The sequence below is a fragment of the Taudactylus pleione genome, unplaced genomic scaffold (assembly GCF_031769625.1).
Source record: "Taudactylus pleione unplaced genomic scaffold, aTauple2 ptg000885l, whole genome shotgun sequence".
In the NCBI taxonomy this organism is placed as follows: domain Eukaryota; kingdom Metazoa; phylum Chordata; class Amphibia; order Anura; family Myobatrachidae; genus Taudactylus; species Taudactylus pleione.
In genome coordinates, this window is record NW_028285286.1 from 1,902,326 (window position 1) to 1,920,903 (window position 18,578).

At 49.3% G+C, this 18,578-nt stretch overlaps 1 protein-coding gene across 1 annotated transcript in view; it reads right to left on the reverse strand.

The window, feature by feature from the left end:
- The window catches only part of ITFG1 (integrin alpha FG-GAP repeat containing 1), a 270,576-nt gene that overhangs the window by 232,183 nt on the left and 19,815 nt on the right, over window positions 1–18,578 (reverse strand). Inside the window, exons 4-5 of the mRNA XM_088458986.1 lie at window positions 9,142–9,199; window positions 7,521–7,595 (exon numbers count right to left, since the gene is read on the reverse strand). Of these exons, the coding sequence (XP_088315112.1) occupies window positions 7,521–7,595; window positions 9,142–9,199 (133 nt within the window). The remainder of the gene's footprint in view (window positions 1–7,520; window positions 7,596–9,141; window positions 9,200–18,578) is intronic.

Sequence of the window (18,578 nt, forward strand, 5' to 3'; positions counted from 1 at the left end):
GGAAGCCATAGAGGACAAACAAAGCGTCCGACTTCCTAAACGAAGAAGTGCGGTCAACATAAGTCCTTAAGGCCCGCACAACATCCAAAGAGGCCTCACCCACGGAAAGACCCGGTGAGTTAAAGGCCGGAACAACTATTTCCTCATTAACATGAAACTGGGAAACAGCTTTGGGAAGAAACTCGGGCCGAGTGCGGAGCACTGCCCTGTTCCCATGAAAAACCAAGAAAGGGGGTCTACAAGAAAGAGCCCTTAATTCAGAAACACGTCTGGCCGAAGCAATGGCCAGAAGGAAAACAGTCTTAGCTGTTAGCCATTTAATATCCACTGAGCCCAGTTGTTCAAACGGCGGTCCTTGGAGAGCCCTCAGGACCACAGCCAAATCCCAAGGCGCCACAGGTGAAACAAAGGGCGGCTGAATATGGAGAACACCTTGCATAAAGGTGCGCACATCCGGGATTGTAGCAATCCTACGGTGAAACCAGACAGATAGGGCCGAAACCTGTACCTTCAAAGAAGCAAGGCGAAGCCCATGATCTAGTCCCGCTTGCAGGAAGGCGAGAATCCGAGACAGACGAAACTCCCGCGGTGCATAACCTCTCGGTCGACACCACTGGAAGAACGTATGCCACACGCGATGGTATATCCTCGCGGAAGACGGTTTCCGAGCTCGTAACATGGTACGCACCACAGAGCTGGAAAACCCCCGGGACCTCAGCATGGCCGTCTCAACAGCCACGCCGTCAAAGACAGCCGAGTCAGGTCCGGGTGACGACAAGGACCCTGAGACAGAAGGTCCGGTCGTAGTGGCAACCGCAGAGGACTGTCCACGGACAGACCCTGAAGGTCCGAGAACCAGTGCCGTCTGGGCCACGCGGGAACTATCAACAGGAGCGTCCTTCCTGTTTGAATTTCCGGATTACCCGTGGAAGAAGGGAGACCAGGTATGCGAACCTGAACGTCCACCGGACGGACAGAGCATCCACCAGAGACGCCCCTTCGTCTCTTGTGCGAGACCCGTACACCGGCAACTTGTTGTTGTGCCGGGACGCCATGAGGTCGATTTCTGGAAGACCCCACCTGTCCACCAGTAGTTGAAAAACGTCCGGGTGTAGGGACCATTCCCCTGGATAAACGTCCTGGCGACTTAGAAAGTCCGCCTCCCAATTTAGCACTCCCGGGATGAAGACCGCTGATATGGCCGGAAGATTGCGCTCCGCCCAAACCAGGATCCGAGAGACCTCTACGAGAGCCGCCCGACTGCGAGTTCCTCCTTGCCTGTTTATGTAGGCTACGGTGGTAGCATTGTCCGACTGGACCTGCACCGGGTGACCCTGGAGAAACCGCTGTGCCTGCAGGAGAGCATTGAAGACCGCACGGAGTTCCAAGATATTTATTGGAAGCTCCGCTTCTGTCGGCGTCCACCTGCCCTGGAACAAGTGTGGACCCGAAACTGCTCCCCAGCCCCGAAGACTGGCGTCCGTTGTCAACAGGACCCAATTTGGAACCCAGAACGGACGTCCCTTGTTGAGGTGGGTCGTCTTTAACCACCACGCAAGGGACAGGCGAACCTCCGGGGTGAGCACAATCGTCTGGAACTTCAGAGACTGAGGCAGCCCGTTCCACTTGGACAGGATCAGGTGCTGCAGAGGTCTGGAGTGAAACTGGGCGTATTCCACCATGTCGAACACCGACACCATGGAGCCCAGTAACCTCATCGCCGAGTGTAAGGACACCCGGTGGCTGTGCAGACAACTGCGCACCCTTGACTGTAAAGCAGAGATCTTGTCCTCCGTCACGAAGATCCTTTGCTGTCCCGAGTCCAATAAGGCTCCAAGATGCAGAATCCTCCGAGACGAGATTAGAGTGGACTTCTGCCAGTTGATTAGCCAGCCGTGCCGTTGCAGCAGTGCAATGGTCAGGTCCAAGTGGTGTAACAGGAGCTCTGGAGATCCTGCCACCAATAACAGGTCGTCCAAGTACGGCAACATGCGGACTCCTTGCAGCCGCAGAGAAGCCGTCATGACCGCCATCACCTTGGTGAAAACACGTGGTGCTGTCGCCAGGCCAAAAGGTAACGCCCGAAACTGGAAGTGGTCGCTGCGGATTGCAAACCGAAGGAACTCTTGATGGCGCAAAAGAATAGGGACATGCAGGTAAGCGTCCTGTATGTCCAATGACACCATGTAGTCCCCAGGTTCCAGCGCCAGAATGATGGACCGTAGGGTCTCCGTCCGAAACTTCGGGACCCGCAAAGACTTGTTGAGTGCTTTGAGGTTGAGAATCGGACGATATGACCCATTGGGTTTCTGTACCAAAAATAGATTTGAATAGAAACCCTGGCCCCTCTGGGAGAATGGAACAGACACTATAACTCCAGCCTGGAGCATAGTGTGCAATACCTTCCGCAGCTCCGTAGCCTTGTTCCGGTCTGATGGTAGACCCGTGGTGAAGAATCGAGCCGGGGGTCTGTGCCGGAAGGAGAGGGCGTACCCGTGGGAGACCACCTCCAGAACCCAAGTGTCTGTCGTAGTGAACGACCAACACCGGGAGAACTGCAGCAGGCGGCCTCCCACCCTGGGATCCCCCAAGGGGAGACCCGGACCGTCAGGCCGCAGGCTTGTCATCTGGCTTGGGGGCCGGACGTCTGGTACTCCATGCCTGTTTCCGGGGCTTGACCGATTTCTTAGGGCCAGCCTGTCGAGGAAACGACTGTGGTTTGGGCCTGCCCTGGGCCCTAGATGACCGAAAGGACGATGGTCCAGAACCAGAAGGAGCAGCGGCCGACGGAAGACAAGCAGATTTGGCTGCCGCCAGCGTGGCCACAATCTTATCCAGATCCGGACCGAAGAGAACTTCTCCGGTAAACGGCAACGCTTCCAGACCTTTCTTGGAATCTGCGACCGCCTTCCAGGATCGCAGCCACAAGGTGCGACGAGCAGCTACCGCTGCTGAAGAAATTCTAGACACCAGAGTACTAATGTCTAGAGCCGCCTCGTTGATGTAGGTGGCCGAATCACGGAGATTGCCAATCAACTCCGCCTGTTCGGCCGGACAGTCGGATTCAAAAGAAGCCTCTAATGAATCCGCCCAGCGCTCCATCGCTCTGGCAACCCAGCAAATGGCCATAGCCGGCCGTGCTGCCCCCCTGCAAGGGAATAAGCGGACTTCAGGCAGATTTCTACCTTGCGGTCCGTAGCATCCTTAAGGGAGGACATGGATGGCATCGGCAATGTGGCACTACGGACAAGACGGGTCACGTGAGAATCCACCTGTGGAGGGGATTCCCACTTAGCAAAATAATTATCCGCGAATGGATAAGCCACCGCCAGGCGTCTCTGCGGCTGGAATCTTTTGCCAGGTTGTTTCCACGCCTCCTCTAAATGGTCCACCAACTGACCCGAAAGAGGAAAGACTGTGGCATCGCCCTTCACATCTTTGAAAAAGGCATACTTAGATTTAGCCGCTGGGGGAACTTCGTCCTCAATCACCAAGGCTGTGCGGACCGCCCGAATAAGTCCAGGAATATATACTTTGGACTTAGCATCAGCGTCCTTAGTATGGAGAGGTTCCTGATCGTAAGGATCCAGAATCTCCCCATCATCAGACGTCCCTTCGTCATCCTCATAAGGAGCGGACAGAGACGCCACCGGCCTTTTATGAGGCCGCATCACAGACTCCCCTTGCAACACATCCGATAAGTGCTGTACAGAACTCGTCAGGGAGTTAACCCACGCTGGCTCCTGAGAACCCGGGAGCGGGGAAATAGGGAGACTGTGGGGTACCACCAATTGTCGTGGGAACCCCTGCATGGGTGACGACACCACAGACTGCTGGGACAAACCCATCGGAGTAAACGCGGGCTGTGGAGCTAACTGGCCCACTAAAGCTGTTAACGCCTGAGCGAAACAAGCCCAGGGCGGCTCCTGTACCGGTGCTGTAACCGTAATAGGCCGCGCCATGGACAAACACTGCCGGCAAAGGCCCTCCGCGCTACCCTCCCCCTCCGCTAACGGTACTTTGCACGTGGTACACTGTAGCCGGAGGGGAAAATCACTTTCAGACATGATGGCACCACGTATGTGACCTCTCTCACCAATTAAGTATTAAATAGGCGAGAGACCACCCTGCAGCACCGCACCGCAAGGGCTTTAGCAGAAAGAACAGGGACAGTAATAAAGCTGACAGTTTAGAGAAGAAAAGTTACAGGCAGCGCTAGCACAGTCACATACAATGCAGAGAAATAACAATTCCTGCACTAACAGCGCTGATCACTCAACTACACAGACACAGGGCCTGGTAGGACACAGCGCTGCATACACAGACCTGAGCCACAGCGGAGGAGAGGTATGCGGGGGGACCCAGACCACGATGCTTCCTTCCAGACTTCCAGCAGCGTTCACCATGCGTTGCAGAGAAGATGGCCGCCGAGGAGCAGAGAGAAGCTGGCCTGGGGGAGGAGCGCTGACACAGGGCCAGTCAGCACAGTGCAGAGAGGGCTGTGTGCAGCGGGGGAGGCGCCGGCTGTGAGACAGGGAAGGCGCGCTCCCCTGGCATGCATTTAACCCCTGGGACGCCGCAGCGCTACCGCTCTGCTGCGGTCCGCTGTCCCAGGGGGTAGTGGAAAGCGCAGGTTCAGTACCTGGCTCCACGCTGCAGCCAGTCCCCAGGGAGCCCCCTGCCTGGGGACTTAGGACCATGTGACCAGCGGGGACCCACCGCGGGACCCCGCTGCTTACCTTTGTCCCCCTTGGATCCGGCCATGGTCCGGAACATCTGGGGTCACCGCTAGCTGTGACCCCAGATGCTCACCAGCATCCCCGGATCGGTACCGGCGTTCTGGTACCGGCGGGGGTGTAGGGAAGACAGCATGGACGTCAGGACTGACTGTCCATGCTGTACATCCAGATGTGCAGCCACAGCTGCACTGAAGAAAGCTTCAGGGGCTCTTCTAGCCCCCACTCCGACAGGTGCACCCGACGCCGGCCGGGCACCAAACTAAACTGAGGTGCCTTGGCCCGGGGGCGGGGTATAGGAGGGGGACCTAGTGCATCCTGGGAGGCTGAAAGCTTAACTCTTTGGTGCCCTGCGACTGACGTCACACCTATACCCCAAGGTATCCTGTGGATACCCTATGGACCCTGAAGTAGAAATACATTTGTTGTTTCCATACAAGTTTATGGGCTTCCATACGAATTGTTCTTGTCGAAACAGCCACATTAGTGGCCATTTGGAAACGTGTGTGCAATGGTATGCATTTCGCTGGTGCGGGGGGTGTCCAATCACTTGTCTACATAGTGTATATTGGTGACAAGATGAAATGTGTTCAGTCCTTTCCCTCTGACCTGGTGGCTGCCCCCTAATGCTGGCAGCAACCTATGTAGGGGAGGATAAATGTTATTCATCGTGGATGTTAGGAGGCTGCAAGTCTGGGACCATAAAGAGAAACGGTCGCCAAGAATTGAACAATCTATTTATTAAACACTATATTGTGAAACAAGTGCTTAACAAGAAAGAGTTTGCTCTGTGCCGCCAGTCTCCTGTAGCGTCTGCGTGCCGCAGCCAGCACACGCTATATTATATGTATAATGCTCACTCCCAGCAAGATCCCGTTTTTTTTTTTCCACCATTCAAAATAAAGTGCACTGGGCACTATGGAGGAGATTTAGCCAACCTTGTAACAAGTGGAGGTGATACAACCAATCAGATACTTGTATCGCTTTCTAAACTGTACTAGATAAATGATAGCGAGAATCCAATTGGCCGGTATGGGCACCTGACGTTTCTTTGCCTAGATCTGGCATTATAAAACTTACGTGGAGGAAATAGAAGTGTAGGCATCTATAATGTAGCTGTACTTGATTACGAATGTCCAATGCATTTGGGATTAAGGGGTCGCACATTTTTTTTCCATTAGATGCTCTGACTGGCATATCGCTAAATCCCAGTTCACAAGTGTCCATCTCACAAACAGTACGTACAGTGCAGCATCCGGAAAGTATTCACAACGCTTCAATTTCCCCACATTTTGTTAAGTTACAACCTTATTCCAAGATGGAATAAATTCATTTTTGCCCTCAAAATTCTACACACAATACCCCATAATGGCAACGTGTAAAAAGTTTTGTTCGAGATTTTTGCAAATTTAATTAAAAAACCCCCCCACTAATGGAGCATTCACACGGTCAGATTTGCCAGATGAACAATTGAACGAGTTTACCAAAGATTTGACCGACTGAACGATTTTTGACTGCATTAAAATGAATGGAATCGTCCAAGTCTGACTGCAAATACATCAGATGTCAGATATCGTTATCTGACCATCGGGAACGCGCATCGTTCAAATCGTTCATCTTACAGATCTGACAGATATGTCAGATTTTCCTTCAGATATGAACGATTGAATGATTTTTTAAATCATTATCGTTAAGATCTGAAGAAAAATCTGACCGTGCGTATGCACCATTAGAAATCACATGTACATAAGTATTCACGGCCTTTGCCATGAAGCTCAAAATTGAGCTCAGGTTCATCCTGTTTCCACTGATCATCCTTGAGATGTTCCTACAGCTTAATTGGAGTCCACCTTTGGTAAATTCAGTTGATTGGACATGATTTTGAAAGGCCTACACCTGTCTATATAAGGTCCCACACTTAGTGCATGTCAGAGCACAAACCATGAGAGACAAAGATTGAACTCTTTGGCGGGAATGCCAGGTGTTATGTTTGGAGGAAACCAGGCACCGCTCATCACCAGGCCAATACCATCCCTACAGTGAAGCGTAGTGGTGGCAGCATCATGCTGTGGGGATGTTTTTCAGCGGCAGGAACTGGGAGACTAGTCAGGATAGAGGGAAAGATAAATGCAGCAATGTACAGAGACATCCTGGATGAAAACCTGCTCCAGAGTGCTCCTGACCTCAGACTGGGGCGATGGTTCATCTTTCAGCAGGACAACGACCCTAAGCACACAGTCATGATATCAAAGGAGTGGCTTCAGGACAACTCTGAATGTCTTTGAGTGGCCCAGCCAGAGCCCAGACTTGAATCCGATTGAACATCTCTGGAGAGATCTGAAAATGTCTGTGCACCGACGCTTCCCATCCAACCTGATGGAGCTTGAGAGGTGCTGCAAAGAGGAATGGGCGAAACTGCCCAAAGATAGGTGTGCCAAGCTTGTGGCATCATATTCAAAAAGACTTGAGGCTGTAATTGCTGCCAATAGTTCATCAACAAAGTATTGAGCAAAGGTTGTGAATACTTATGTACATGTGATTTTAGTTTTTTTTTTTATTATTATTAAATTTGCAAAACGCGTAGAAAAAAACTTCTTACACGTTACCATTATGGGGTATTGTGTGTAGAATTTTGAGGACAAAGTTGAATTTATTCCATTTTGGAATAAGGCTGTAACATAACAACATGTGGAAAAATTTGAAGCGTTGTGAATACTTTCCGGATGCTCTGTAGGCACAAGGGTGAGGTACTTTCTACATTAGTTCACAACCCCTGAATCTTACCCGCCATATGTGATTAGAGGAGTCTGGCTTCCTGTAGGGACACCAAATATATCGGGAATGAGATCTCCATTAAAGCTGAAAGAGCAAGAGAAAAAGATTTATTAAAGGGCATTTTATCAAAGCTGCTACTCATTGCCAGCTTAGACTGACAGTTTTAAAATGGCAATAGAAATAAACGCTAAACGAGCATTGATTTCTGTTGCCGTTTTAACACCATCAGTCTAACCTGTTGATGATCAGAGGTTGTCACAAACTGCTCGCTGCTAAATCTACCCCTTAGTGCTGGTGTGTATGGGTGGGGCTTAAAAAACTTAGGGCCTGATGCAGACCTGCTCGCGAACGCATATCGCTAGCAAGCGGGTCGATGGTGGGCCACAGCGCATGCGAGCCACGGAGCAAGTAGTGAAATCACTCGCTCCGGTGCTCGCTACAAGATGGGGTGGTTGTCGATGTTGATCGACAGCTCGTCCCGTTTTGTAGGCGGGGGTGGCTGCACAAACGGAGGCGTTCCCGAAGGAACGCTTGACGTTGGTGGGCAGCCCTACTGACATCACTCGTGATGTCAGTAGTTGACTTCCTGCTCTATTAGAGCAGGAAGCCCACTCGAGCTTGCGAGACCTGAGGACCCTACCACAGGGTCTCCTCGCTAGCCCGATGGTCGCGATAATCGCGACCATCACCAGGCCACACGAACACGCTGTGGGTGGTCACCCACAGCTGTGCAAGCGGCCTGGAGGCCAGACAAAAAAAAAAAATAGGGACGCCCTGATTCAGGGCGGGCACACGCAAATAGCGTACGCCTCTGAATCAGGCCCTTAGCCCCAGGATTTCTGCAATTTAACCAAGCAACAATATCATACATTTATTAGTGGGGATCTCTGCTGAAAGGTAAATCCACTGTGGCAGCCCCAACCCATGTATTAGTATGGATGTAGTGCAAGTGATGAGAGACCCCCCAATAAATTATCAGGCTCATCCGCTACAGGATGACTGATGTCGCCAAACCATGCGTATAAATGTTAAGAACCTCAGTAAATGATGCTTAGATGTCGACCAGTGGAGAAAATAAGTACATTGTGTATATCATTTAAATAAGAAATAGTGTAAAGATTCCCCTTTAATAACACACGGACTGTAAGGTTCCCTATATTGGATTCAAGGTGTGATGATAGAATCTATGACAGTAAAGGGGGGCATCCACTTAGCGATTTAACCAAGCGATTGCACTATAACGACGTCGTTATCGTGCAATCGCTTGCAAATCGCGCATGCATCGTGCATGTTTTGGTCGGAAGCGACCGGCGATGCGCGTGCCCGCTGGTCGCTTCCGACATCGCCCGTACATGCTGGTCAACCTGACGATCTCGTCAGGTTCGGCATGTGCGGGGACGGAAGGATGTGCCTAGACTGAACGAGTGAATGTTCAGTCTAGGCACATCAATACATATACATACGAGAGCACGATTGCAATGTCGTAATCGTGCTCTCGTTTGTATATCTATAAGTGGATGCCCGCCTTAAAAGTCTGGCATAGGAGGCAGTTTGCATCAATGCGATATAGGAGACATTATTACAGATCGTGTGAGCTGGGACTACACTGTAGAGGTCTATAAGCACTTACTCCATGATAAGTGGCTCGTCTGAATAGGTTCTGTTTAGTTGAAATTTCCGATTGATATCTAGAAGGAGAAAAAATATATAAGGAGTACAGAAACATAAAAAAAAGAGCACTGGCAATAAAAATAATAATTTAAAGAAAAAAATAAATAAAAAGCATTCGTTGTGAGTGTAAAGTCCAGTAGGCCTGAAGCCTACCGTAAAGTGTTGGCATGGCAACCTATCTGCATTAACTACTCAAGATCAGAGAATACGTCACATGTTTATGCATCTATAGGCAATTCAGTGGCACATTACATGCCAACGCATCTGCCCCGGATTTGATTTTCCCACCCAAAATACTATCATATTTGTGACCTAACTAAAAGTATAGGCTGGTAGCTACTGCCTGAGCACCTCATGTAACCCAGGCATCCCTAATAATAAGGGAACTCTGCAATCACCTCATTCACTAGTGAGTAATATAGATGATCCTTTATTCAGAAAGTGACTGCATTATAATAACCTCTGTACGATGGTGGGGGGGGGGGGGTCATATTACAGACATTACACACAATGTGGTATTGAAATGGAAGGTAGAGGTGAGCCTACCTGAATACATGCTAGTGTTCTAGCACCCTGCACCTGTCACATCCCGTGCAGTTCCTCTTTCCTGTCTGGGGTGCCGCTCTCTGCTCTGGTGCTTCTAGCACACTCTGGTCTGTAGCTCAGAAGTTTGTTGTATCAGCTGCACGTGTTGTGACAAGTGCAAGGTGTTAGAATGAACACTAAGGGGCAAATTTACGAAGATGGGAGTTCTATTAAGAAGTGATGTTGCCCATAGCAACCAATCAGATTTCAGGTATTATCGTCTAGATTCTAGAAGGTGCTAGATAAATGAGAAGTCAAATCTAATTGGTTGCTATGGGCAACATCACTTCTTAAATAGAAGTGCAATCTTAGTAAATTTACCCCTAAATATTGCTACTATAATTATCTGCACTAAAAAGGGACATAACATATACACATAATAAACCGCATTATGATGATGAGTAAAAGAATCATCATTACATCTTAAATAGAGTTCACATTTAATCCCCATTATAAATCCTCAACTTATTACAGCAGTTTGGCCCATAGACTCCCCGGATGCACCCAGCCTGGTGCCAGGACACGCTGATCGGGAACTATATCAACAAGCCCAAATTCTGGAGTGGTGTAATATCACCATTTGGTGAAAAGGACAGCTGTATCCTCTCAAGAATCCTTTTTGTGCCCTATGGCACAAGGTGCCCGGTGCGACCCACGGGTAGCGATTCCAGTGTGTGTACTTTTTCCTTAATTTTGCGTATTAATATGCTAGAATGTACTAGGTGATTAGGATCATTTTTTTGTAGCAAAGTAAAAGGTTGCGGATAAACGATGTGTGGCGCGGGTCACTCATATCGGACCTGTCTGTTACCGTTTATCCTAGACCGTGCACTTTTTCTTCCATTGTGCTAATTTTAGTTTGCTTATAGTGTGCTAGGGGCCGGAATTCAGCACAGATCGTATGGCTGCGTTCGCACGCAGCCGGCCGATGTCTGCTTTCTGCGCATGCATCGCAATGCGCGTGCGCGAACCGGCCGCTGCGATCGGGAAGCGATCGCAGTGAGCATGCAGAGTCTTCAGAGAGCGATTGACAGGAAGTGACCGTATGGGGGTGGTCGGCGTAATGCAGGCGTGCTGTGCGTTTGAACGCCGTTACAGGGGCGTGTATAATTAAGCCCCTGCGATTGTATACGCTGGCAGAGGTCTAGATGGCGACAGGAAATTAGCAGTTTGTGAGGTAGGGTCAGGTCAACCACAACTGTGCGAATGGTTCAGATGTTACCGATGTTTTCACTGACTTGCGGGATGCATGTCATGGGAAGTGGGCGGCTTTATACAGTGATGGGCGTCTTGTTAAAGTGCTGCGGTTGCTGTGCGATTGCATTCATTAACATATTTAGGCAGTGAGCGGGGTGCGTGCGAAAACGCAGCCGTGCGATCCGTGCTGAATCTGGCCCTAGGTACATAGGATTAGTGTTTTGGACACATCTATAGGTCAGACCGAGGACCCATAAGACTGCTCGCATGTGAAGAGTATGACACGTAGGAGCACTTGCACAGAACTGCCCCGGAAAACCAAACACGCATACAATACGCTCAGTGTTAGATAAAATCCATAGTACAGATTACCACCCTGAGACAACATTACACACAACACAACACTTCACTTCTGTTTACACAGTCACAAATAACACACATGCACGCACGTCATCACTTCCTCGACACAAACAGGCCTAGAACACGGCGTGGCACTAGACCACAGGTTCTCAAACTCGGTCCTCGGGACCCCAAACAGTGCATGTTTTGCAGGTCTCCTGACAGAATCACAAGTGAAATTAGCTCCACCTGTGGATCTTTTAAAATGTGTTAGTGAGTAATGACTACACCTGTGCTCCTGCTGGGTGACCTGGAAAACGTGACCTGTGTGGGGTCCTGAGGACCGAGTTTGAGAACCACTGCACTAGACAATAGGCATCTTTACCTCAGAACCAGAAGAAAAACATTATAAAAAAAAAAAAAGGCGTTGGTCTAGTTAGAACAGTATTCAGTCGCTGTAATCGCCAACATTTTATTGAATTTTTGAGTGGAATATCATAAGTTATCCCGATCCCACAAGATTAAAACTAATTACTCGGGATCTGGCGTTCTCAGGGTTCGGTGGGTCCTTCTATGTTCCCAGATGTCCTGTGCCGCGCGAGCTTAGTACCACTCGGCTGGCACACATTTGTTGGTAGTGGGAGGGAACAGAGCAGCACTAGGTGAGCGTGAACAGTCAGGAGACCAGCTGGCACCAGGTAATTACACATTACGTAACTTGTGGAATATTCTCAGATGCGTATAAGTTAAAAACATACAGTACTCACACAACACACAATAGTGAGCCTCATGCCATTAGTACTTCGGGAATGTATTTGTTGCATTGTCATGGGCAGCACGGTGGCATGCGGTTAGCAGTGCTGTCTCTCAGTACTGGGGTCATGAGTTTCCGTTTAAATGTTTCTCCCGTGCTTATGTGGGTTTCATAGGGGTACTCTAAACCAGGGTTGCATAAAATTGGATTTAAAAAAAAAAAAAAAAATCAAAAACGGATTTATTTGATTTAAAATCCGATTTTTTTGGATTTAAATAGGATTTTTTATTAAAACATTTTTTTTGTTAAATAAACGTGTAAACATTTAAAAAGTTTACTTAAAAAATAAAATGTAATAAAAAATCCTAAGTAAACGTTTTAAATGTTTAAACGTTTATTTAAAACATTTTTTTTTTTAATAATAAAAAAAAAAAATTGAAATCAATTAAATTGTTTTTTTTTTAAATTCAATTTTATGCAGCCCTGCAGTCTAAACGCATACTGGTAATTCAAGTGAGCCCCAAAGGTGCAGGGGCTGATGGGAATGACGCATATTCTGTGCACAGGGCTGCATAAATTTTGAAGCTACATAAATTATATATTACTACAGTAACAAAATGGCAGCGTCGGTAACAAGTGTTATGCCTAAAAAAGCACTTTGCCTACATTATCATAAGTGACTGATAAAATGGAAAGACTGATATTTTACATCATTTTAGCAAAAAACATTAATTTGATGAATGTTATTAAGAAGCACATTAAAGACTTGCCAGAAAAACACAAAATAAACAGACATTTTCCGTAAAACACAAAGCCATTAGTTTCCCTCCAGTAAGAAAGTAATTATTAATAACACCCCACTTGCAGCTCCAGCCGCGCTCCTTTCCAGTCGCCCTGTCAGAATTTCTGTGTTTTTCCTTTACTTTTCTGATAAATCCAAAAAGAAACGTCCAAGAAAAGAAACCTCGCAGCGGCTGCGGAGCCCAATAGCCTGTAACCAGAGCGCGATCGTGTGGTAATGGGCTGTGAGGGCGAAATAACCTGGCAGCCTGCCTGCAACGCACTCCAGCCATAGGCCCTGTAATACTAATTGTGCCCCCCACAGAATAAACGTTTCAACGACAATAGGCACGTGGACTGGAGATTGCTCCAATGCATAGGGAGCCGAGCTTCACGCAGGACTATTCAAAGTGCTATTGTGTAAAGGAAAACTAGCGGCAACAGGACAGTAACAAATGCATAAGCAATCGTTTTTACAGCTCATAAAAATCAGGTTATGGGTCACACGGGGCAAAGCCGAAGACTGATTTGAGAGAGCTGCGCACGTGCAGGATCAGTACTGCGAGATCGCTTGCAGTTCCCCCAATCAGGTTGCAGACATTGGGAGAGAATAGTGGGCGGGCCGGCCGGCATAATAAAAAAATATAAATGGGGGCGTGTCACCCCCGTTTTCTATGAGTGTCAAGGGCAGGGTCTTCTGACACAGACTTCCTGACCTCAGCTATGGAGCTGCGAGGGGCAATCTGAGTACCCTCAGGCCGATGGTCTCGCGAAAGGTCGAATGCTGCGGTCTTAGGACGCAGCACCGTGATCTGCGACGCATTTAGGGAGCATCTATTTCCATTTTAGTTGTATGGTATTGGACAGCAACTTCCCTGCGCCTTTGAATCAGGCCTATGATATGCACCCTCCTGCAACTTTAATTAAAGGCCTCGCTCATCTTCTCGTCTTTTCTTCGGCATATTTATATCATCGGGAAGGTATTTATGTTTGTTTCACTGGGACACCCCATGCTCTGCTCTATTCCTATTGTGCCATATGGCGCGGGAAGCCTGGCACGATTCCCGTGCTGTGCGCCTTTCCTTCAATTTTGCGTCTTAGTAAGCGTATATGGTACTAGGTACTTAGGATTAGATGTTTTTGTTGTAAAGGAATTTGTATAAAATCGCATATAGAGCACGAGGCAAAGCGCACGTCACTTGTATCGGTCCCGTCTTTTGCCTTTTTACCCTAGATTTGCCGCTTTTTCCTCAATTTTGCGTCTTCGTTCGCTTACAGTGTACTAGGGGCTCGATTCAGACCCGCTCGCTCGATGCGTATGCAAATTTGCATGCCAAGGCGTTAGCACGTCCACTATGTCTTGCCTTGCGATCGCTTTGTGTATGTAGACGCCCACAAGCCTATCTTAAGACGCCCACTTGCGCACGTCATCTCCAGGAAGTGTACGCAACCATCGGACCCATATGCAGCACTTTGGGCTGACCATACTCTGCCGCAAGCACTGCGAGCACTTCAGTGTAATATTCAACCAAGTGACGTGTACTAGGACGCTGCCTGTTAATTATGCACGCCTCTGAAATGGCGTTGAGACGCTCAGGCACGCCTGCGTTCGCACCTCCACTCCTCTGTTATTAATGGGCAGCCCGTTACCACCCACAAACGGCTTCGCCTATCACTCATTCAGCCGAGCTGCCTGCGCGGCGAACGGCCGCTTCCCGATCACTCGGACTGGTTTGCGCACGCGCATTGTGATACGTACGCATGCGCAGAATGCAAAAATCGTCTGGCTGTGTGCGAACGCTCTCTAGCGAGTGGCCTGAATCGGGCCCTAGGTTCTTAGAATGGGTTACGCTCAGTATCGCGGCACAGGGGGATGCCAGTGCTTAGAGTACTGGTGCTGGAATCCCGAAACCTATCAGAATCCCGATGCCGGCATCCCGAAGGTACGTAGCAGGGATTGGGGGAGGGCTAGGAACTATGGGGAGGGTTAGGATTAGGGTACGGGGAAGGGGAGGTTAGGTTTAGGCACTAGGGGGAGGTTAGGGTCAAGCACTGGGGAGAGAGGGAGAGGGTTAGAATACCTGATAGGTGTCGGTATCCTAACCCTGTCGGGATGCCGGGGTCAGGATTTTCACCGCGGGGATCCCGAGCATTGGCATCCCCTTAGGATTAGTGTTTTGGGCACAGCTAAATCGCAAAGTCTGTGGCGCGCTAAATGGGGCGCGATTTGAGGATAGGGTTATATGGGCACATATGTATGTACTAAGTAAAAGTCATAGGCACTATGTGGCACTGCATTATAGTAACCTGAATGTAGAAAACAAGAGATATGGTAAGAACTTACCTTTGTTATCTCTGTTTCTACGAAGTCCATAGGGTCCACAGGGTTGACCTTGGGGTATAGGTTGGGAACCAAATCCGGGCACCACGCAGTTAAAGCTTTTAGCTCCCAGGATGCACTGGGTCCACTCTCCCTATAACCCCACCCCCAAGCCAGAGGCACCTCAGTTTGTAAGTAGCCAAAGGCCGGAGGAGGAGAGAAAAAGAGAGAGAAAACTGGAACACTCAATAACCATACTCACAGAAATGGGAGACGGAAAACCGGTGACCAGCCACACAGCCCATATGAAGCCAGGTGCGTCAGGGCGGGCGCCCTGTGGACCCTATGGACTTCGTAGAAACAGAGATAACAAAGGTAAGTTCTTACCATATCTCTTGTTTTCTACTTCAGGGTCCATAGGGGGTCCACAGGGTTGACCTTGGGGATGTCCCAAAGCAGTTCAACCAAGGGTGGGGACGCTCCTGTGCTGAGAGGAGAATCCGTCGCCAAAAAGGAAGCATCCTGAGAGGCAAAGGAAACCAATGCCTAGAACCTTAAAAAGGTGTGGACAGAAGACCACGTGGCCACCTAGTAAGGCAAAACAGCCGAGGCGCCACAGCGAGCCGCACACGAGGGTCACATGGCCCGAGAAAAAACAAGCATCAACAACAGGAAGGCCTACCCATGGGTAGGCCCCTGAGGAAGACCTACGAGGCCATCCAGCCAACATTTGGTTATAGGCCGGCCATCCTTTCCTGTGAAAACCAGAAATCTCAGACCACCAATAAGGAGTCCGATTTCCGTAAGGAACCTGAACGGATCACATAAATCCAAAGAGGCCAGACCACAGTCAATGAGGCCACACCAGCCGAGAGGACTGGGGACAGAATGGCCGTACCATAAGTTCCAGAATAATATGGAACCTGAAAACCACTAAGAAGAAACACAGGGCGAGAGCAACTCCCACCCTGACATGATGCCCTCCAGAAGAGGGAGCCACATGAGAACGCTCCCAATTCAGACACTCTCCTGGTTGATATAAACACCCTGAGAGAAAGAGAGAGCCTAAGCAATAGACCATGTAATGGCTATCACAACCAGCGGTTCCATTGACTGTCCCCGGAGGTAACGAAGAACCACTACTTACTCCCAAGGAGTCCCTAGGGAGGACAAATGGAGGCATAATCAAGAAAACACTCCAAAGGATGAACTGGATACCAGAGTGGAGCAATTCCATATCTTAACCATACTGACAGTGTAGAGATCCGCACTGTCAGGAAGACCAGGCCAAGTGTGAAACCCAAGCCAGCCGGAAGGAATGCCAGAATATCTGGAAATCCTGGACACCGGAGGATTGTATCGACAGGTATAATACCATAAGATTTATGGCTGCCACAGTTTGTGGTAGGTCCCAGCAAAAGCTGATCCATGTGCTCTAATCATTCCAACGATGACAAAGCCAGGGAAGCCGTAAGACCACTGTAAGGACACAGTCAAAGACAAACGACCCAGGTCCAAGGCAAAACCAAGGACCCTGAGACAACAGGTCCGGGCAGTGAAGCATCAGGGATGGAGTATCGATGTAGAGACTCCGAAGATCCAAGTACCCCTGACATCTGGGGCAATCAGGAGCCACCAGCAGGAAAGCATCTCCGTCTCGATTGAAAACACTTCCAAAGACCTCGAGGAAGAAGGGAGACCGGAGAACACAGGTACACAAAGTGGAAGGACCACTTCACCGACAAAGAGTCATTGAAGGTTGCTTCAGAATCCCCAGAGCTGGACTGTAACACCATAGTGTGATAAAGTCAGAAGGCCATGAGGGTCACCTCAGGGGGGCCCCCCCTGCTCACCAGGAGATGAAACCTCTCTTGGGGAAGAGACTAGTCCCCGGGATGCACGTCGTGACGGCTGAGGACTCCCGCTTCCCAATGGAGAGCTCCTGAAATGAACGCTGCCGAGATGGTCGGGAGGAGACCCTCGGACTATGTCCGAATATGTGACATACCTGTCATTGCCACCCAACGAACAGTGTTGCTAAAAAGGAAGCCACTGTCCTGACCCTGTCGGACTGAACCTTTTCAGGTTCACCGGGAAACAAGAGTTATGCCAGAGTAAGTTAATTGACAGGGTGGAATCGACAGACGTCCAACTGCACTGAAAAGGATTCGATCCAGACACTGTCCATAGCAAAGAAAACCCTGGACGAGATGGCCATAGCCACCCGGACAGGGACCGACTTGCCTCCGGAGAGAGCATCATCGTTTGAACAGTTATCCGACAGAAAAAACTCGTTCCATCTGGAGATGAGCCAATTATGGAAAGGCCTGGAATGGAACTGAGCCCATTCCACCATGCATCCCAGAGTGTAAAGACATCTGTCGACTGCGCAGACAACCATGTACTCCTAATGGAAGAGAGGAGATTCCGTCTTACGCCAGAAGAATTCTCAGATTCTGAGAATCCAGCAGGGATCCTAGATGAAGAATACCCAGAGAGGGATGCAGGGAGGACTTTTTCCCCGTTGATTAAACGTCTGCACCCTGAAGAAGCCACAGTCATCCTGACCTGGCCGTAAAGTACCCCGGTGATCCCGCTAAGAGCAGGAGGCCGTCCAGGTACAGGAGCATTGGGATATACTGAACAGAAGAACTGTCAGAAAATCCAAAACGCTGGTAAACCCCTGTGGGGCTGAGGACAGTCCCAACAGGCAGAGCCCGAAAAATTGTAAGTGTTGCTGTGATACAGCAAACCTCAGCCCATGCTGAGGAAAGGTCTCTGTAAGTACCCGTAGGCACGCGTCCTGTATATCCAGTGATACCATAAAGTCCCCAGGTTCCAAACATCGTATGATGGAGCATAGGGATTGCCTCCTGAGCCCAGGTAGCTTTAGGAACTGGTTCAGGGAATTGAGACAGAGAATAGGCCAAAGAGGACCATTCAGCCACCGCACCAGAAAGAAAACAGAACAACCAGTCCCTCACTGAGATAGTGGGGATGGCCTAATTAGCTCCGCTTACCGCAACAACTGCATAGCTTTCTGGATCTGTAAGGCCCTTGTAAAGAGGGCGTACCCTCCTACCCACGTAGCCGCGGCAACTTGACACTAATACCGGGCGAACTGAGAAAATCGGTATCTCCCAGTTGTAGGCCTGTCCCGTCAGGCTGAAGAGATATCCGTAGGTTCAGAAGCAGGATCGGCTGGCAGTCCAGGCCTGCTCGGTACTGGATATGTCGGCCCTTGTAGATGCCGACAGTCTACGTAGAAACAGACCTTTAGGCTGACCCAGAGGACAAAAAAGACTTAACAGACTTAGTCTGAGGCCTTGTAGTGGGCATAGCTGAAAGCGGTAAACTTGTCGTTAGTAATACTGCCAATGTTACTACAATCTTGTCAAGGTCAGGACCAAACAATATCAAC